At 36.3% G+C, this 20320-nt stretch overlaps 1 protein-coding gene across 1 annotated transcript in view; it reads left to right on the forward strand.

Moving 5' to 3' along the window:
* The window catches only part of LOC107751902 (triple functional domain protein-like), a 162369-nt gene that overhangs the window by 18611 nt on the left and 123438 nt on the right, over positions 1-20320 (forward strand). Inside the window, exon 2 of the mRNA XM_016567674.1 lies at positions 6965-7015. Coding sequence (XP_016423160.1) covers positions 6965-7015 — 51 coding nt within the window. The remainder of the gene's footprint in view (positions 1-6964; positions 7016-20320) is intronic.

A 20320-nucleotide genomic window follows, 5' to 3' on the forward strand; every position in this document is an offset into this window, starting at 1 on the left:
TGCTATAGGATGTTGCACATGCGCGACTGAACGAATCACTCCCCGAGACGACTCATTCTTCCCGAGTCACATTAAAGATTCGTTCAAAATGAACGAATCGTTCAAGAACGACCCATCTCTGCTTATGACAGAACAGCTAATCACGATGATCTTGTCTTCGGAAAATATTATTTTATTTGCTTACGTCAGAAACAGCGAATCTCTTTAAAAACTGGCTGTTGTTCTCACTACATTGCATTTGTTATATTTCGTAAAAGTTTTACCCGCCAACTGGCGACTGACACGGTTACATATACTCGCCAACGCCAATTTTTACTCGCATTTGGCGCTTGGCGGGTGTTAATTTTAAGCCCTGTATGCAAGTATGCATAATGCTTCTAGCTCAACAAACTTGTGCATTCTAAAATGTGTCAGACTACAATTCATAACACAGTACTCAGTTTTAGAAAATAAGAAACTGAGACAGTCCATTGGTAATTCAGAACAGTTTTATACATCGATATTGGCGATAATGATTTTTGGTTGGAAATATGTTTTTAAATTAAGATTTACAACAAATTTCACCCTATGTACAAATTCTCATGGATATTAGAGCCAATTGAATCTATTTTCATCAGTGTGTGCAACTTGCAACTTGAGACGGTACATAAATACCAAGTATTATGTTAGATTGTGAACCATGTTACATCCATCTTCTGTCATGAAGACACAGCTCTTTATACATGACAGCACCACTTATTTACACACTTGTGGGATGATTGAGGTTGTCATGACATATTCAGCCCACTTCACAATGTGGCGGAACAGCTGAAGGCTGGATCACACAAAACCTGAGCCCTCCCTCAGAGGCTATCAGCAGCAAACCACTTCCATAGAAAATGTTCCCGTCTGAGCTGAGCTACTCTTTTCAACCCTTTGCTGGTCTGTCTCGTAATTGGTGCAGCCAAACCTCCTTTGAAGTCTGTTGAAATATAGAGCGAGAAATTGCGACTTCCAAACCGTCGATTCTCTATTGTGGTGGCATTGTGCCTTTTAGGCAGAACATCTCAAGGGGTTGTTGCACCAACTTTCCAAATTTGTATTCACTCAACAGTCTGTTTTTAAAATTAAGGAATTTGAATGAGGTGTGAAGAGCTGATGTGGCCTCATTCTGGAAAGGGAAGGACGTTATTAAGCTAATGGATGCCAAACCTTAAGATATTGTTTCACTTCCTCTGATACTGAAGTGACTTTTTAAATTGATAAAATGAGTGCCATATGAAAGCTATAGTTTTCTCAATAATTGTGCCATTTTACCAAATGCAGACTAATGAAATTGCTCATTTCCTGTACTGGCAATGTTTGACTTGAAGAGATCTGTCATTGCTAAAATCATTCTCAACTTGCGTCTTTCTATGTGGAATTAGAGGTTAGCTAAAAATGAAGGGAGGATTGTGGCTTGGGATATTTCCTAACATTGCCTCACTTTGATCAACTATAAAACATAATTACATTGGAGAGAAACATGCTATTTGAGACAATTACACATCTGACTATCACATGATATGAAAAATTAGATCAAATTTTCCCCTTTCATGGTCACTATGTTGGATTATAGTGTTAATGTTATGGATCGTAGCTGCTTGTCTAAAGTAATCACTCCTTATAAATGTACTCAGACGGTACAGTAAGATAATTTAAAGCCAACGTGTGTCATTTCTGTGCCACTTGTGTCACCAGGCAAAATTGCAAAAAAAAAAAATAATATGCTATAGACGGTATCAGTATAATTGGCAACTTCACAAATGCTGTCCCATTTCAAAAAATAGTCAAAAATTAAATCCCATAGTTTTCAGTCACGTGACTGGCAGGGAGACCTGAAGGGCAAAACATCCTTAGAACTGGAGCAAATACCTGTCAATTTTCCATCTGTTTCCAGCCACAAATATTTACATCACCTCTCAAAAGAAGAAACACAAATATGTTTGAAAGCTATTTTTAATAAACTGCACTTGCAATCCATATGCAGTTATTATTTCACTAAAAACCGGGACATTCTGTAAAACGCTTTATGTGGCTGAGACAGTGATAATAAAAGATCATATTCAGTATATACCTTATTCGTGATGCATACCTGTATACAGGCAAGCAGATGAGCCCAGAATATGAACACAACACTAAACTGCACTTTATATGTTTTCTTTTGTGATGGGAAAACCATACATTTGAATATGAAACGTTGCGTGTTTCTAGGTACATCTGAACATGTTTTATTACTAAGCTGCATACTGAATTTGGTCCTCTAATAGCACTGTCTTAATGCATTAAGCCACATTTTTTTTATATAATGGTTTTCTGTGGAGAATGCTTAACGCACAATTTAGCGCAATATATTCATATTCTTGGCACATTTGCTTTTCAGTATACTATGCATTATTATCAGTAATGTGTATACTGAATTGTGTCTTTTAAAATGACTGTCTTTATACATTAGTTGCCTACTTAGTACAAACTTGGTAGAAATAATTGTTGGGCAGCAAAGGAAAGCCCTCCAGGTGGGTGTTACTATAAGAGTGTGACATCACATGAAAACCATGAATACACAAGTATCCCTGTGTCCAATTTATTTAATCTGAACTGCAAGCTTGTTTACGGTAACCCCGTGAGGTTGACCAACGCCATCATGGCTTGTGAAGTATAAAGCCTTGCATTTTGTAATATAATGAAGCCCCGATGAGCAAACATGATCTGACCCTTCTCCACACTAGCGCTGTAATGTGGTTGCTCCAGATGCAGAATTGATTTGACGAGAAAAAAAACTTTTAAGATAAAGGGAAACTAAAGGAAAGACTTCAAATAGCAGTAAGCAGGTACCATTCATGTAATCATCCTTTACAAAAATATACTGTGACAATACCACGGTATCAGATGGTAATACCATGGTACTGAATGATTATCATGCTCATATCATGGTATTTACATGCACTTAAAGGTACTTTCAAGAATACAATCATGTTGTTGTCCAAAGTTGTACTTGAAGGGTTAAAATCTCTTCATTTGCTGTTCATGTCAGTTATTCAGTCAGCTGCTATAGAATGTTAATGCAGAACAGCATTATGGTCCATGAATAGACAATGCTGCTATGTCATCTTCTATAATTGGAAGACGATTATTTCAGTTTACATCTCTTTCTCTCCATCTCTTGAAGGGGTTTAGAGTAAGTTGTTTTACAGTGAGGACAGATGTTTGAGGGGAGGATGTTATTGATGTGTTTATCTCAAAGTTAGATTTTGAAATGAAGGCACATTAAGCCAGTGGGCTGTCCAGGAGAGGAAGTGATGCTAAACTGTTTCCTGATTTCAACAAGTGTCATTCAAACACTTGTGCTGTGTGGGCCAGTGAAAATATTCAATGAACCTTTAATTAAGATTAGATAAAGACTATGTGTTGTTTGAAAAAAGTATTTCTTGAAGGGGTTTAGAGTACGTTGTTTTACAATGAGGAACAGATGTTTGAGGGTAGGATGTTATTGATGTGTTTATCTCAAAGTTAGATTTTGAAATGAAGGCACATTAAGCCAGTGGGCTGTCCAGGAGAGGAAGTGATGCTAAACTGTTTCCTGATTTCAACAAGTGTCATTCAAACACTTGTGCTGTGTGGGCCAGTGAAAATATTCAATGAACCTTTAATTAAGATTAGATAAAGACTATGTGTTGTTTGAAAAAAGTAGAGTTGTAATCTAACAGAGCCAAAAAATAAAAAAATAAAATAGATATGATTGCCTGATATTCACTGTAAAAATACTTTGACAATGTTTCGGGTATTACGGGATGCCTGTATAACTTACATTTAACCATATATTTATAGTGTTAATAATAATATTATGGAAGCTCATTTGTGCCACTGAATAAAAAAGAATAAGTAATTGTGACTTTGTATCTCGCAATTCTATCTTTTTTCCCCTCAGAATTGCATGATATAAACTTACAATTGTGTAATTATGAGATATAAACTTGCAATTGCCACGCCCATGGACTGTTGTGTGTTTGTTTTCCTCCCCCACGTGTTCCATGTTCCCCCGTGACCTAGTTTCTCCCTCGTGTTAACTATGTTTATAGGTTTCAGGTGTTCCTCGTTTAGTCCCTCGTTAGTTCTGTATATAAAGTGTGTTCTGCCCCTTGTTTCCTGTCCGGTATTGTTCGTCAATCGCCTGTGCTACGTGTGCGTTCCTTTTTGTAAAATAAAGATTTTCTTCATGGATTCCCCTACGTCTCCTCGCTCCTTTGCTCCTCGCTCCTTCACAGTAGCATCTCTCAATTCTGAGAAAAAAAAGTCAGAATTGCCTGTTTATATCACGCAATTCTGAAAAAAAAGTGAGGATTGCGAGATGTAAATTAGCAATTGTGAGAATAAGTCAGAATTGTGAGATAAAAAGTTGCAATTACCTTTTAAATTTTTTTATTCAGTGGTGGAAACAAGCTTTCATATAATGTACCTATCTACAATGTCTAAAAAAGGTAAGTGGTTTAGCATCACATTATGTGTAATTTTACTCTAAAATGCTGTTTATGTAACTAAATGAATTAACAGGAAAAGGAAATGTGTCCCTCTGTGACACATGGTTACATATGTTTATGTTTTGTCTAAATAATTTTGATTTTCTCACATCACTCATATCATTTCAGATCTGATTTTCTTTTATAGAACACGAAAGGAGCTGAACAAAAAATACCATTAAAATAGTCTATACTATTCTTATAGACACTCGTATAAGTGTGCTTTATTCCATGTCTTTGTATTTGCGCCTGCACATGCAAACAATGAACGTGAAGATGCAAAGATTTGCGTTCCACAGAACACAGGGGTGAATAAATGAAATGTAAATGAGTAAATTATGACATAATTCAAATTTTTTGAGTTCACTATTTATTTTAGATCAAATTAATTGATGTCTGAAAATGGGTTGTGTAACACTGTGTGTGTTTGCACAAGATACACATCAGGAAAAGCTACTGCCGCAGGTGCATTCACCTAAAAACCTGTTGAAGTAAATCATTCATTCCTGCCACGGGGTCTTTGCTCTTAAGAAGAGACCACTGGGCCTTGCCACTGCCATACGACCCTTATCTGATCAAGAGCTTGTACATTTTCTAGCAGATGCTCCCAGATCAGCACTGACATTTGCCATGTAATATTGAGGTTAGGGTAAAGGCCAAGAGTACTGATGCAATGTCAGTGAGGAAGGGCAGCGAGTGAGTGAGGTCTTATCAGTGAGCGTTAGTCCTCAGTGTGTAATAAGGGAGGATTTTGGCTTAGCTGTGTTGGGGGTCGATTCTTTAAAATCAGATCATATCACACATTCTCAGTGGGATACTCAATAGGCCAGAGACCGTACTAAAAGTAAGCCACAGGCTGAAGCACACACATGCTGGAGTGTTTTATCTGTGAACGCTTTGTCTATTTATTTGTGAATGCTTAACTTAATTTTAAGGTCTTCAAGCAAACACAATTATCAGCTTATTTACAAAATGCCAGTAAAACCAATATAGAGAGATTGAAGGATGGAACATAACAGGATGGAAATGCAGAGCTAAAGTTTGCCATAGCTCAGAGAGGGATTGAGAGTTAACCTGAAGGTGTCAACATTTGACAATTTGATAAAATCATACAGATTTCTGTAAATTTATCAGACATGATGGGATGTTTTTTTTAATGCAAACAAACTAAAACAAGAAATACATCAGATAATTTGTCAAATTGCTACTTTCTCATGTTTGCACTGCCCCCCAAAAATGATGTCAGTTGTTGAAAAATGATGTCATTGTTAGGTAAAGTGCATGATGTTACTAAGAGTAATAGGGTGGAATGTGATGGAGTCACTGGGTCTATAAATGATTACCAATTAAAATAATAATTCCAATAAATAATAATAAAAAAAACATGTTTGTTTGAAACATTTTGATTTGAGAAAGAGAAATGGAATATACGGTATTTCTTAATGAATGGCTAGTTTTTCATTTTAGAAGTTATTACTTGAGAAAATAGCAAAAGTTCGCTCAAACTAAATTAATTATTATTTCAAATTCACCCTTATTTTAAATGTAATTTGATAATCTGATCTTTACAGATTGTTTAATGTTTTAGTCATGATGGGGACATGACAATATACTGCATTACAAAAATACCTTGGTGATCACTTATGCTGTCCTGAAAGCATACACTGTGATGTAGATGCAGATACTTGCACTGTACATGACATCATATTTCAGGTAGTTTAAGTCAGATTATTCAAATCAAAATAGATTTAAAGCAAATGTTGAATGTTAAAGGGTTAGTTCACCCAAAAATGAAATTTCTGTCATTAATTACTCACCCTCATGTCGTTTCAAACCCGTAAGACCTTTGTTCATCTTCGGAACACAAATTAAGATATTTTTGATGGAATCTGAGAGCTGTCTGTCCCTGCATAGATATCCGCTGGACGTAAAACAACGTATGCTATTCTGTGTCAGCTGTGTCACACCAGATCTGTTTCCTATGTTGTTGTGATTTGATCTGAATGGAAACAGCGTATCTGCGTGGCGCAGCTGACACAGAACAGCATACGTTGTTTTACGTCCATGCCAAGGTGTCCGTAGAGGGCTGTGTTACACCAAATACACCAAATAATGATTTTTAAAATAGCATCATATGACCCCTTTAATGACAGAATTTTAATTTTTGGGTGAACTAACCCTTTAAATTTAGCTATGCTTTAAGGTTTTGTAACCTCTGATCATTACTCTTCCTCTGTCACATTTATGTCACGTGAATCGTTCATTAGTTCTGAGTTCTGTGTTAAACCATACTGTATTTGCTTCATGACATAAAATGCTCGTGCCTATTCAAAACTTCACTTCAACGTGTCATGAAACCCCTTCATCTTCAAATGACTGAGGGTGTACTTTATCTAACCCCTTTTCTCTATTATTTTCTGTATTTTCAGAATGTTCTCTTCCAAAATGTGAACCCAAGCTTGAGTTACCCAGTCACACAGGTAAGACACTGTTATTGCTGACATGTATGTGGTTGAGCTATATTAATAAATTTGCTTTTAATATATACCTTTTTTTCTGGTACTGTACTGTAAAGTTTAAGTGTGTTTATATTGTGTTGTTTTGCATCAGAGCTATGTTTAATTTGTTCAGGTTGTTTTTGCACAGTGTTCAAATTAGTCTCCTTTTAGCTAGCATTGGTTAAGTTTATTGAGATGTTTAATCAAATTCATGTGCTATTTATATTAGTCTGCTGCACATAATTGTTTGGTTTTGGTTTTGGTTTGATTAGTTTTAATGTCTTGAAATCCAGATTCAGGAATATGGAATACCATCTTTTATCTGTGAAGTTGATTCGGTTAAGAGAACTGTTCTAACACTACTGAGCTGATTCCTCATTTGGTTTTTGGCTGATTTAATCTATTGATTAATCTAAATGCGTTTATTTGCTTTCATTAGGTCATGCTACTTTGGGTTCCTACAGGGTGAAACTAGTTTTTACTCTTTTATTGTGCATTTTCAAAACTAGATTTAGTACAAATGCAGCTGAACTGAGTCTGAATTGTTGATGATATCATTGAACTGGTTATTATACTGAAAATCGCATATATATGTCTGAAAAAGATTAATTACTTTTCACTTTTATATATTAGGAAATATATTTTTTTCCCTTTAAATCAGGCATGTCAGGAGGTTCTAGGACGTATTTGGGAAGTAACTATACTTGACCCAGTTATGTCTAATATTAGTTGAACATTTGTTCGTCCCAAGATAATATCTTCAGCAGCCGACAAAGTTAATATCTGGTTCTTTAGATTTTTTACAGTATTAGTTTTATTTAGCTTGATAACACACTAAAAAAAAGAATAATTTTTGGCTAGTTTCATCAAACCCAGTTTATGTAATACAAAACAAAATCTAATATTTCAAAAATAAATTGCTGAGAAATTCGCCATGCTGGTTATATGAATAACTGTACCATCTCTTGTCCATGTCTGTACCATGTCTTTATCTCATTGTTGCCCAAGGCGCACAGAACTTTTTTGTTAGTGGCCATGATCTAAATCAGTTCAATAAGCATGTCTAAAAATAAATGGGGGTGTACAACATTTCTTTGTTTCATACGTTTGCCCCCTATGGCACCTTTCATATGAGACCCCAGCTTGTTATTCATTTCATGCTGTGTCTTTAATAATCAGCTCTCTAATGACTACTGAACCTCAAAACTACAGTAATCAACAACAAGGACAAATCCAAATCAATGTGGCCAATTCTTCAAGAATTTTGTTTCTTATTGCATTACATTAACTAATAACATAAACAACAAATGAGAAAAAAAATTTAAACCCAAATCCTAGCAAATAAAATTTTAGGATGCTGATTATAGGCAAGTGAGCTCTGCCATGTTCCCAGCAGTGGTTTACTCTTTCTCTAATTGGAGACTGAAGTGTATTAGACCCATGCCGTGATGTGCCGGAATCTGGTACGTTCTCAGGTCCGGAGGGAGACACTCGCACAATAGACATCTCCAGAGGAGGTCTTTATGCTGTCTGCCAAAGGCCTCGACATGCTCATCACCCCCAATCAGTCCCACCATAGCTACTGGCCAGTAGAGTAAACATGAAGGCTCCAAAGATTCTTTAGTACCCAAAACCTTAAAACACCTCTTTCAGACAGATGGAACACACACATACACATCCAAACACTTTGGTAGGCTTCTGTCCAAACCAGCTTTCAAGCAGGGTTAAGTCCTATACAACAATGTGTTGATGTTTTAAAAGAACTTTGTAGTTCACTTAGTTTCATATGTAAAGCAATATGGTAAAAAGGGTGGTTAACACAAAATACCTTTGCAGTTATCTGAGTTTAGAATATTTCTGAATGACCAAATGCGCTAAAAGCAAGGTACTTGTCATGTACGCAAGGGCAACTGTTCAGTTAAAGTGCCCCTATTATGGGTTATGAAAGGTTCATATTTTGGTTTTGGGAGTCCCCAACAACAGGTTGACATGCATGCAAGGTCAAAAAACACTTTCATTGTCTTATAATATGAGTTTATTTTTACCTTACTTGCTCAATGACACCCAGACGATTCGTTTAACGATTAATTTTTCCAAACCCCTCCTTTGCATGACGCTAATCTGCGGGGATTTGTCAGATTGGTTTCATTTTAATTTCATCATGCCTGTAATGCCTGATAAAGCAGCGGTGTGAGCGCGGTGCTGCTTTGTGTACAGCGTTACCGGGGAAACCGCTATTTTTATCGCTCCAAAGGCCGCACCTATAGTGGCAAAGAACAAATTTACATTTTCATTCAGACCAACGAGAAACAAGTGGGCGGGCAATATGCTAATGTTTCATGTTGACGTCAACATGAAACGACTGGGGATTCGTTTTAAAAACAGCTTGTTTCAATGATTCAGAGTCGACTCTTTTCTTTTGAGAGACAATAACTTTATGCACGGTGCACTTTCAGATTTAAAACTTTGCAGGATGTTTTCATTCACTTAGAGCTGTGTTACACACTGCATGAACGGTAATTTTCAAAAATCCATAATAGGGGCACTTTAAAGCTAAAATGTGCAGGTTTTAGTGTTTACTGATAGTTAGATGTGCAGTAAAGAACACAAACTGACCAGCTCTTGGCCACACCAGAGACATCTTCTTCTCGACAGCATTTATAAATAGCTGACCTAGTCCAAGTGGACTATTTTCTAGGTTGCCTTTGAAATAGGGCTTACATATAACCAATAGCTAGCATAGTTTTCAGATGCAGTTTAATGAAGCAGTTGTTGGACCACGATGCTTTCAGTTCATTTTTCTTTTTAAATCCAAATTCTTTATTTATTTGGTGTCCAACCATGACTAAATAAAGAATGGACAATATCTGTCAGATTTGGAAAGGGACAGAATGGAATGAAGTAACAGTGTATGAAACACATGAGATTATGTGAATTACCAGAGTTTGAATCAGATAAAACCACTGGTTTCTTTAGTTCGTTCTTCCTCCGTGGAAGGGTCTGGTGAGAAGAGGAGAGTCCATAGTACTTTCACGTTTAATCTGTACTCATTTCTATGGTTCCTAGAGTACGTAGAAAGAGAAACACGTGTAATGTTACATTTTATCTATATTGTCTTGTCTAGATTTCTACTTTCTAGTCAGAATGAGCGGCTTTCTCTTGGGCCACATATGCATTGAAATTCACATTTATGTTTGTTTTTGGCAGTTTTCAACAATTATCAGTAAAAAAAACAAAACAAAACAGACTAATCCTCAAGGTTCAGTAAAAAGCTGCACCAGTAGAGTCAGGAGAGATGTGCATTATAGTGATTTTACTATGTGTAAGGGTGCCAAGTAATAAAAAGTTCCATAAGCCTGATTTGAACACTGTTTACAGTTGTAGAATTCGAAGTCACATTTTGGAGGAGTTGGGATATATACCACTAAATGGGTGTTCACATTGCCAATGAATTGCTGTGACAAAGTGAATATACTGTACATTAGGGCTGGGTAAAAAATAATGATTTCTCTATTGTAATCAATTCTCATTTTTATGAAACAATACCAGTTCTTTAAATCCTGATAATCGATTAGTCAAGCCTGTTTTCAGTTAATGAATGGAACATTGTAGCTCGTCTAATAAATCGCAATGAGCTTTGTGCTTTGTTACTTTTGAAATGAAACAAAGTCTCAGATTTCAGATTCTGTCCATTTTATTACAATATTCAAACAATAAATACCGTTTTGGCAATTTTTATTGTGGAGTGACAGATCGCTGTAGTGCTTCAGTTCAAGAGAAGTGGCATTGCGAAACGCATGTGAACTGATTATCTCCTCCGTTTTAATATCAGTTACAGCACGAAAAAAAAAATCATGAATGAATATTCGAAGTTATGTTAAAACAAAGAGTACAAATTACCGAAATCCGTCTCCTATCTCATGTAATCGCTCAATCAGTGTTTCAACCGCAAAAAGACATCAGTATAACAGATTGTAAACAATATGTCACGTAACGTCACATTTACCTCAGAAAAAAAAAACATATTTGGGGACCATAAACCTGTTAGTCAGCTAGAAAAATGAATTCCAGAGAGGAGCTCCATTGCTTTCAATTGCTTCAATCAAGAGCCTCATATAATATACATGAAGGACTCGTATATTTTTATGGTCATAAAGCCAGTTTATTAAAATATATTTATAATTTTGCTGGTTAATATGTCTCACACAAGCATCAAAGGCATTTCACATAAAAGCTAACATAACAATTCTTCAGGCAGCAATTTTACATTACTGCACTGATCATAACTCAGAAGTGTCCCTTCTGTAATTCACTCATAACATCATTGTCTGATGTTCAGTATAACCCCCACTTTTATCAATAGGTGTCAGATTGCCAGTAATATCCCCATGCCGACTGCTTGACTAGTCATGCATTATACCATATTAGATTTCAATCATATACATATAGCCTATATATATAATCTGAATCTCCTGTTTCCCAGAATCTTCCTGAAGCCAGATAGAAAATACTGATATATTTACTGAAAGCTTTACTGGACAGTTAATGCATGAAATTGCATTATGTAAATAGCCCTCCCTGCTGTTTACATAGCACCCTGCAGTTAGCTGCAGTGTGGGCTAATTCTAGTGTGTTTACTCAACATAAACAGGCAATATAACTGTCCTCCAAGGAGTTTGCTTGTTGCACTTAGAATGGAATATCAAGCCAACATATTATTTCCTGAATAAGTTCAGGGTGTGGAGATGTTCTATTTGCATTTTTGAAGTGTATTCCAGTTTTGTGGTGATGATTTTCTGGGTGACACTGCTAATGTGATTTTCCAGTTGATTGACGCAAAAGGGTGGTAGAGTACCTTCTAAAGTGTTGGGGCCAAATTTGATTGTGTTATAAACATATTCCTGCCAGTGGGTAATTGCGTTATGTATGTATCATAATGTAGTTTATTCTCGGTTCAGCAGTACAATTAGGCTAACTTTAAATTATTCAGATAAATGTAATATAATTACAGGACAACTTGGTAAATTTGTCCAGCATCTGGAATCATGATAAGCTTAAATCATAAATTATTATCTATCTCACAAATATCCAGTCAGAATATTTAAGTATGTGATACGATTCACGATAACTGATTTCACGATACAATTTTCTCACGTTTTTAACAACATGAGATTTAAGGCAAATTTCAAATGAAAAGGTGTCCTTCTATTATTTCTCAGACAAAATGCTGCACATTTCTTTGTGAAACTGAAATATGTCAAATAACAAACCTAATTTAAATTTCTAAATAAATCCGAAATCAAATTAATAAATGATCCAAATGAAATGAAATCTCTTCATATAAACAAATTAAGGCTTTGTCTGTGCACTCTTCATTTACAATTAGAGACAACCACTGCATTTGAATCACAATGCGAACAAAAATGTTGCATGCATGCTGCTTGAACATATTTTGATGTAAATTAGATTGCATAATTTTGAAACTTGAAGCAAAAACAGAATGGTCTGAAAAGCAATATAAATGTTGCTTTTGCATATTTTATAAAAATGTATAGGCTATACAAAGTTGATGAAAAATATTACATCAAAATTGCATTAAGCGACTAATAACTTGAAACACTGTTTTAAGTAATCAATCAATTATTCAGTGCAAACTAATAAAATAACATTTTATACATTATAACAGTAATACAAGTAGGCCTACAAGCAATATAAATGTATTACTTGTATTTCCAGTAAGTCTGTGTCTAACAGGTGAGGTTAGCATTCAGGAATGTGAAAGAATGCAGTCACATGTAAAATAACCACTTAAATTTCTCATTGTATTCATTTTTGATGAAGATAATATGCTACTGCATAATATTTTATTAAATAAAGCTAGTAAAAAAAATTATCAGTGCAGTGAGTTGTATTCATGTTTTTTTTTGTTTTGTTGTTTTTGACAGTGTTGTTATCTTAAATATAGGCTATCACATCAGCAACAATCCATGTGTATTATACAATATAACAAAGTGCATAATAGCGCAGAAAGAGGGGAACTTTGAGCTGGTGTGCTCCGGTATAATGAGATGTACCAGCATGAGGGCGCAGGCAGCAGCTCTTAGGTGTCCTATTCCTGCAAAAGTAAATCGGGCAGTGAAATGATCAGGTGCGCGGCATCCCATCACAATGACATCCCTACAGTGCACTAACCTGTCTTGCAAACAAACGTTTTGATAGACTGATTAAACAGTTTTCCTGGCATCCCTCTCCTTGTCATGACGTTACTGGTACCCAGATTTTCCCCCCCCGCATTTTCAGTCAGTCTCACTTCCACTGTAACTGTACTTCAACTGTTCTCAGAGCGGCCTCAACTCTGATCACTAGCAGGGGTGGGACCTGCGATTTTATTGGGTTCCCTCTCCTTTTTGTAGCTGACTGAGTTGAAATGATTAATAACCATCAAACTAAACCATTTTTATGGAGGGGAGAGAGGAGATATTTGGAAAGCATTTTTAACTAAATTACATGTTTTTGAGGTTTTCATTAAACTCTCAGGCTCTCTCCTTGTCATGACGTTACTGGTACCCAGATTTTCCCCCCCCGCATTTTCAGTCAGTCTCACTTCCACTGTAACTGTACTTCAACTGTTCTCAGAGCGGCCTCAACTCTGATCACTAGCAGGGGTGGGACCTGCGATTTTATTGGGTTCCCTCTCCTTTTTGTAGCTGACTGAGTTGAAATGATTAATAACCATCAAACTAAACCATTTTTATGGAGGGGAGAGAGGAGATATTTGGAAAGCATTTTTACATCTGCTTTAAATATTACATACAAAAATTATATAAAATGTAATTATATTATATTATATATTATTAATATTATTATAACTTCTTGCAAAAATAAATATAATATTCAAGCACTTTTATGACATCAGTAACCTGCGCATCCCGATAGTCATGGCAACCATATACATTGCCGCTGATTCCCTTTACAGGATGCACTGAAAAGGCAGCTAGAAGCAGGAAATATGTATTTGTACGGAACATCATCAGACTTGTTACAGTCATTGCGTTCGGTACTGGATGCGTAATGTAGTACAGTATCCGCAGTTCCGCACAACACCAGCAGCATATTGCGGCAGTTTTACAGTAGATGTTGAACAGGTCCGGCACTATATGTATGTTTCTTAGCCATCTTCTGAATCAAGTGCGCATCATTAATCATTATCCAGATAAAAATATTTCTTTTGAGCTCAGACTCTGATTTCTGTAGTATAACACAATAGGGCTGGGCGATATGTCAAAAATATCGTATCGATAATTGCCTTAAAAAATATCGCGATATTCGATAATATCGTCTACCCAAGCCCCACCTCCACCACGCCCCGTCCCCGCCGAGACAACATTGCCGACATGCACCATAAACACACACCAGGTTCAATTTGGTCTTAATTATTGCCACAAAGTTTGGTTTTACTATTCTGGCGGTGATTGTAAGAATGATAAATACATGTTGATGTCATATAGTAATGCCTTGAATAAAATATGCTTATTTTCCGATGTTTCTCTTTCTTTTTGGCATTATCGCATGTGTAGACACATTTCATGATGGTAAGTTTAATTTCCTTGATTATAACAATTGTAGCTTTGTTTTTAAACTTGTAGTCAAGCTATAAAGGAGGCTATTTGATATTTATCATACATGACTAAAATCATGCAGGGATTAAAAAACGAATTCTGAGCAAAAACGTTAAGGTTTTTTAACTAAATAAAAATAACTGCTTTATTTATTTAGAAGCAGGGTAATTTTAATTTCATTTTTGTATTTACATTTTTATAATTTTTATTTTATAAATCAAAATACAACGGCCTCAATGTAATATTCAGTGTTGGGCTGCCGAAACTCCAAATGCGTGCATGTTGAGGGGCGAGCTGAGAAGCCTACTAATGTCTTCATTCGTTTGCAACAAAACTTTATAGTTTTGTTGCAAATGAATTAAGAATTTATAGTGCTATATCTCAGCTTAATTAAACATAATTATACTGTATGCACTGTTTAAAAAATCTGTAAAACTAGGGCACTATGTGCACTGTATAAATAGGCTGTGAAGGAATTTGTGTATTTTAATTATAACTCATGTTTGTGGTTTTTCATTATACAGTCTGTTTAAATAAATATTCAGAAACATATGCAGTGCTACTATTTGTCTTTTTTCTGTTTAACTTTTATTAAACTGCAGATCAAAATAGAATAGGCCTATACCCTAAATAAGGATAAATTATATTGGAACGCATCTCCAAAATAATCGCATACACAGATGCACGTTGCCATTACAGTAGTCAGCGCCGAACAACAGGCAAATAAAATATAAACTGAGGTTACAAAAGTGATTCAGTCAAGATCAGTGAGGAATTTTCTTTTCTTTTGTTCTTTGATTAACATTATAATGACTGGCGGCAGCGGCTGCTGTCAATGCACGGATCCAATACACCCTTGTTTTCTTTCTCAACTCTTTACGTTCACTTAAGACATAACCGATTGTATTTATGGGATATTTTGATATAATTCTGTGTGTATTTGTCCATTCGAATGTGTAAGAATGTGAGAAAGAGAGCTCAGTCCAGTGAGAGGTGGCTTTTGCGTGCGCTTTGTGTGTGTGTGAGCAGCACAGAAAACAGAGCGCGGGAGCAGAAATGAGTTCTATTTCGTCTTCTTGCAGTTGAATCTTTTGAAATCACAATAAATGCGCATACAGGAATCGAGAAGCTGAAACTAAATTTAATTTTATAACAAGTAATTTGATTCCTGACCTTATGCATCTGATCTGATTTCCGAAATCGGAATAGCTTTTCGATTACCAACCCTCCTACTAAATTATTTCATTCTTGCATGCAAAAAGACCTCGATTTTTTTGTCATTACATTCAGTGAAAATAGTTTTCATGAAAATGCTATTGATATTTCTAAAAAATTAACAGTAAACATCAGTTTACAAATAGTGAATTTTTTTTTTTGCCCAGCCCTACATATCGCCCAGCCCTGTAACACAATTTAAGGCAGAATTTCACTGCCAAGCAATCCTCACAGTAAGCCTGGTTTTACGGAGGTGCTAGAGGGTGGTAAGCACCCTTAGTTGGAGCTTTAATAATAACATATAATGTAACCAATCACAGACATCTGTTGATTTCATGAACACAATGGCCAATCAGAGGTGTTAAAGTTAGAATCCACTCACTGCTCAAAACGCTGGAGGTTTCGTCCAGTGCTGAGTACTGTGCACTCATGAATCCTGTTATTATAACAAAGTCTAAACACAATTTAAGAGATTCATTGAGAAAGTGAAAAAAGTGAAAGTGTCGTGACATGTAGCCAAGTATGGTGTCCCATATTCGGAATTTGTGCTCTACGTTTATCCCATCCAAGTGCACACACACAGCAGTGAGTAGTGAACCTAAACACGCACACAAACACACACACACACACACGGTGCAGTGGGCAGCCATTTTTGCTGCGGCGCAGTAAGTTGGGGCAGTTGGGGGTTCAGTGCCTTGCTCAAGGGTCTCACCTCAGTTGTGGTATTGAGGGTGGAAGAGAGCACTGTACATTCACTCCCTCCACCTACAATCCCTGCCGGTACCGAGACTCGAACCCTCAACCTTTTGTGGTTACAAGTCAGACTCTCTAACCATTAGGCCATGAAAATAAATTACAATATTTATTTAAATCATAATCTACGTGACCCAGTTTTTGCCTTTCTTTGATGACGATCCAGGGTGTTCCAAATAAACGATTACTGTCATCAAAGTCCACTTCAACGGATATCCCATGCTTGGGGAGTAGGGAGCAGTGAACACTGCGTAGGGACCCTGTCAATCGGAATGCACCTTCCGGCAGCAAGGTGGTGCTTATGGAACAGCGAAATGGCATTTCCTTAGTTACCGCTGTGAACAAAGCAGCGCTGTGCTTATAAATACTTCTTTAATAATAATAATAATAATAATAAAAACAACATATAATCCTTTCTGAAGACAGTCACTTCCCCTCATAGATACATTGACATAAACCCCAGCCCACCCCCAAATGCATTCATTTAACATTTCAACCGACTTGAATTGTCATATAATCCCTAATACACACACACACACACACACACACTCACACACACACACACACATATATATATATCTCAAGACCTAAAAGCACACGACACTGCTGCCTCTTCCTCGAAAGCATCCATGCATGTCAGCTGGGTCCATGTCTCTGGTGCTCAGATCACCACCGTCTGTTCAGCCCTGCCCCCAACCACCTAACTAACCAATCACATTCCATTGTGAATAGCTCTTACCCAATAGCAAACCATGAGATCATAATGGGTTCTGTCACAGAGCTGCATGCAGGGCCCCTTGTATTGACTGTAGGAGATGAGAAGGGAAGATGGCAGTGAAAGGGAAGGGAGGAGAGAAATTATAGCCCTGGTTTCATCAAGCCTTGCCTCACTACAGCTGCTGAGTGTGTTTATGGCTGAAGATTTTTGCTAGATGCTTCAGAAAAGGAATAATGGCCTTGCAGATCCTCTCTGCAGGGATTTGTAAGTGATGTTTCTGTGATACCTGCTGTGACTGTGCAGTTTGTTGTGTTTTACTGCGTAGTATAGCGTCATACCTAGGGACTGTATTTGGATTTGTGGCACTCTGTGCTTTTGATTAACATATCAAACACAGATCACTGTTGATTACACATGACGATGTTCTATTTCAAAATAGAATGCATGCTTATAGTCTTTTTTAGGTGTCTCTGATGGGATAGGATTTGGACTTTCTTCTGTGTAAAATGCTGGTTTTGTTGTGCTTTGTTTTGTTCATGCCTTTATAATTACCTTTATAGCAGAAAGTATTACATTCATCTCACAGTGATGTAGCGGTTCTTACTGAATAGATTGGAATAGATTATTCTATATGCTCAGTCTGCTGTGAGTAACTAGTGAACATGGATTGGTCGTTGGTTTCCTGAGCTATAAGTGTCCTTGCTGGGTTCTGTGTTTTCATTGGCTCAGGCTCAGATGCCTGTACGGTTTGCTGCGGTGTGGTTAGAGGCCGTTAGAGTAATTTGCCTATATGATTTCCTTTTCTCAATGCCATGTGTTTTCAGTCAGTCTGAAGCTATTGTTTCTTTTCAAAGTAAAACATAGGTATAAGTTCTTAAACACTGAACATTTTTGACAAGTACAGTTTTCTCTGCTGTGTTGAGGTTGTTCTTATTGAAACAGGAAGTTGGGGTGGGACTAATCAAGTTTAGTAACCTATGCTACTGGTTTTCAATCTTTCAATCTTGACGTAAAATTGTAGGCCAACCCAAAAGGCTATTTCACCTTGGGTTCCCTCTGGAACTGAATGGGTTTTTCATAATAGCTGGATTAGCTGCTTTGATATACGAGTACAATAAGGTCTGTGGTTGGTATTTGTTTAAGAGACTTTAACATTGTGGTTTGGTTGGTATTTATTTATTTATTTATTAAATGTAAGTTGTTAAGATGTTGCTATATGTTGTTTGGTTCCTTAAGAACATAAACTTATCAACTAAAATTAAATATTATTTTTATTTGATTATTTTTATTTATTTATTTTTTATTATTTTTACTTCAGCTTTCCAAAGTATTTACATTTCAGGTATTACTATGTGTAATTTATTAACTACAAACCTTATTTTACTGATACAAACATAAAATAAAATAGCATAACATAACATAAAAAAATTAAAAATAAATAAAATGAAATGAAATAAAATGAGTGTTAGTGCAACCAAAGACAGACTGACAAGCCCAGTGATATTTATGTTTCTAAGATTCAGGGGATGTTCTCATTGTAAATAGCATTTTATTGAACAAAAATTTGTGTACGCCTGTGCATACAAGATGACTTCATTTGTGGCGTGTTTTGTAACGATTATACATTTTAAATGTTATGCATGCTAAAGGTCATTGTATCTACTTTTAAGAAAATACTAACATATTGAGGACCTCAGAGATAATAAGCATGAGGCAACTAGATGTTTATTTTATTTATTTAATAAATAAATATAAATATACCTGCTATAAACTGTACAACTTCTTCTTCTTCAAAAAAAAAAAAAAAGGATACAGTAACAAATGGCAAAATCCCAGTTTTCCTGTGGTCTTGTGGACATTTTGCATTTTATTTTTATAAACAAGACCTTATCTTGGCACCTGTTCTTCAAGGTGGTTCTTTGGAGACTCTCCAACTCCCTGTCGACAGTGCCAATGTCTTGGCAAATCTTGAGATGCCCTAGAGAGCAGATCAGTTCAAAACACAGTGCATCCATCTGCACTTACTGTCGGATGTTATATGTGTGAAGATGCATGCATCTCATTAAAGCTGGGAAGACAGAAGTTAGATTGATACGCTTTCATATTTCAGATATATGTAGTTAATGCAGTAAAATATTCACCACATCACCAGAATATTTTTTACTCCTGCATTAGAGCTTTGAAGTAATTTAAGAGAACTTCTCCTTATGATGAATCAGTTTTCATGTGTTTTCTATCATCCCGGAGTGAAAGGCAGAAAATGCTCCAGTAAACTATGGGTTAATTTTGAATTCTCATCCCAGGAAATCCCACAACCTTGCAGGCTCTAAATATTTTACGATGTTGTCAATATTCATCCATCTTTTAGAGGAAATGGTACAAATCACAGAGACTAACTGCCAAACCAGCTCTCCTCGGGAAACACTGATGAAAACTTAAGATCATCGTTCCTCCATCTTCTTCCTCTTAACAAACAGAGGACCTGTAGGTGGTTGTGTCTGCTGGTTTGTGATGTGTCACAAGGTCAGTTAGGAGACTTGTGAGCTTAGAAATCTGCTAAATGCGACTAAAATACATGAAGATATTAAAGGGGTGGTTCACTGGTTTTTTTCTAGGCTTGATTGTGTTTATGGGGTGCAGTCTAACATGTGTTAATGCGTCGTTTTAAAAAAAACGCATTATTTTTCACATAATTTACCTTTATTCCACACCGCTCTGTCCCTTCTCTGAGAAACGGGCTGATCTTTTCCTGTTTTTATGAAGCCCCGCCCTCAGAAATAGGCGATGGGCTCTGATTGGTTAGCTAGCCCAGTGTGTTGTGATTGGCTAAACCGCCTCTAGTGCGCGTCTAAACTTCCCGCCCCTCACCTCAGCAGCATGTGATCCATCTGATTTACACAGCAAACATATTTTGCTTTTCCTATATCCACGGGTCAGGTAATAAAAAATGCATTCTGATTATTTGCGGGTGGATAAAATAAA

The sequence above is a fragment of the Sinocyclocheilus rhinocerous genome, unplaced genomic scaffold (genome assembly GCF_001515625.1).
Source record: "Sinocyclocheilus rhinocerous isolate Xijiao unplaced genomic scaffold, SAMN03320098_v1.1 scaffold752, whole genome shotgun sequence".
In the NCBI taxonomy this organism is placed as follows: Eukaryota; Metazoa; Chordata; class Actinopteri; order Cypriniformes; family Cyprinidae; genus Sinocyclocheilus; species Sinocyclocheilus rhinocerous.